Source organism: Quercus suber, unplaced genomic scaffold (genome assembly GCF_002906115.3).
Source record: "Quercus suber isolate HL8 unplaced genomic scaffold, Cork oak 2.0 scaffold_210, whole genome shotgun sequence".
Lineage (NCBI taxonomy): Eukaryota > Viridiplantae > Streptophyta > Magnoliopsida > Fagales > Fagaceae > Quercus > Quercus suber.
This window is the reverse complement of record NW_027069668.1, coordinates 172786-174586: the sequence shown is the minus strand read 5'-3', so window position 1 is coordinate 174586 and position 1801 is coordinate 172786. Positions and strand designations below refer to the sequence as shown.

Below are 1801 nucleotides of genomic sequence, written 5' to 3'. Positions count from 1 at the left end.
GAATTCAAGAAAGAAGTAGTCCGTGGATTCGGAGCCTGCGCGTGGTCGTGTCAGGAAGTTCTACTGGTGGGTAGCATTAGGAAGTCGAGCGGGGAGCTTGTAGTCCTTTTGTACGAACTTCAATTCTTTCATAGTGAATTCAGGTTAGCCTTGAGGATCGGTGGGTCAAATCCTCCCCAGGTTTTTACCGTGTGGTTTCCTGGGTGATCATATCTTGTGTTATTTATTTTCCGCTGCTTTATATTCTTGATATGATTGTTTGGATTGTTTTAACCTAGAATTGCTTAATTTGACTAAGTAACAACTTGGCTAATTAATCTAGGCTACGCAATCTGTGTGTTTAAGGGGTCTAAATTCCTGTCAATTTAAAATCACTTCTCAATTGAAATTATGTCGTGAAAAAGTCACTGAAGAAGATATGTTAGAGAAAACTTTTACTACATTTCATGCCTCAAATATGCTTCTGCAGCAGCAATATCGAGAGCTCAAGTTCAAGAAGTATTCTGAACTCATATCATGTCTTCTAGTGGCTGAACAAAATAATGAGCTTCTATTGAAAAATCATCAATCTCGTCCAACTGGCTCCACACCATTCCCTAAAGTGAATGGTGCATCATTTGAAAGAAATGGAGGAAATAAAAGTAGAGGGCGTGGACATGGACGTGGTAAGAATAATCAAAATAGGGGGAGATATACTCATAATATTTTAAAGGGGCATACCACACCTTATAAAAGAAAGCGATTAAAACAAGAAAGGGACAAAGGCTTGCAAAATAAACCTTCAAAAGGCCGTGAAAATATATGTTTTAGATGTGGAATGAAAGGGCATTGGTCACACACATGTTGTACTCCTAAACATTTGGTGGACTTGTACCAAGCCTCCTTGAAGGAAAAGAGAAAAGGAATTGAAGTGAATCTTGCAGAGCCTGATAATCCTAAAGATCCAATGAGTTACCTTAGTAACTCAAATGAAGTAAATATTACTCATCTTGAAGCTTCTGACTTCTTTGAGGATATAGATAGAGAGGTTGAGGATATGATTGGTAACCTTAATGTTAATGCTAATTAAGTATTTCCTCTCATTGTATTATATTATGATATATAAATGATGTGTGTGCTAAATATTTCCTTTCATTGTATCATCATATTATGCTATGTAAATTATGTGTGTTTAAATTAATGAAGTTCAATTTACATTCAGCACATATAATCTTATTGAATAATTAGTCTACACAGACCCTATGATTCAGAAAATCACATGAATCACTTAGACACACCCAGAAACCTATTCATTGTTCACATGAATGGCTTATCAACCATACACCTAATACACTAATGGGAGGCAGAAATCTGAAAGCAATATCCTAAGGGATTCTTTGCTTTAGATTTAAGGGATTTTGTCTCACAAGTGATAAGATCTCAGCTACCAAAGCCTCTGCCCTTCCCTCTATATATACATGTGTATATACATGTGCAAACATCCATTATCAAACACACCAAAAACCAGAAGAGAAGACAAAGATATATACTTGGTATTAGCAATATGCTTTTGTTATTTTTCCTTTGTATTCTCCTTATGATCTTTTTATATCTCTACATGTTAATTGTGCAATATCATTACTCTACTTTGTATTCTAATTATCATTAATGAATTTAAAGTTGCTTCATTATGTGTTTACTTCATTTCAAAGTATTAAAACTCAATGAATACATGATTGCATCTTTTTGAAGAGGCATGGATCCTACTAATGGATTTAATTCCAAGACGATTGGGGAAGATCTTTGTCTAGCAGACAGTGCA

General features: G+C 35.1%; 1 protein-coding gene across 1 annotated transcript; it reads left to right on the top strand.

The window, feature by feature from the left end:
- Positions 1 to 457: 457 nt before the first annotated feature.
- On the top strand, positions 458 to 1069 carry LOC111983204 (uncharacterized). The gene has a single exon (XM_065779495.1). It carries the CDS (start codon positions 458 to 460, stop codon positions 1067 to 1069), a length of 612 nt encoding a protein of 203 aa, XP_065635567.1.
- Positions 1070 to 1801: the final 732 nt, after the last annotated feature.

Bases quoted from the DNA above. Each gene is read 5' to 3' on its own strand.
- LOC111983204 (XM_065779495.1), top strand. From the start codon at position 458: ATGCTTCTGCAGCAGCAATATCGAGAGCTCAAGTTCAAGAAGTATTCT.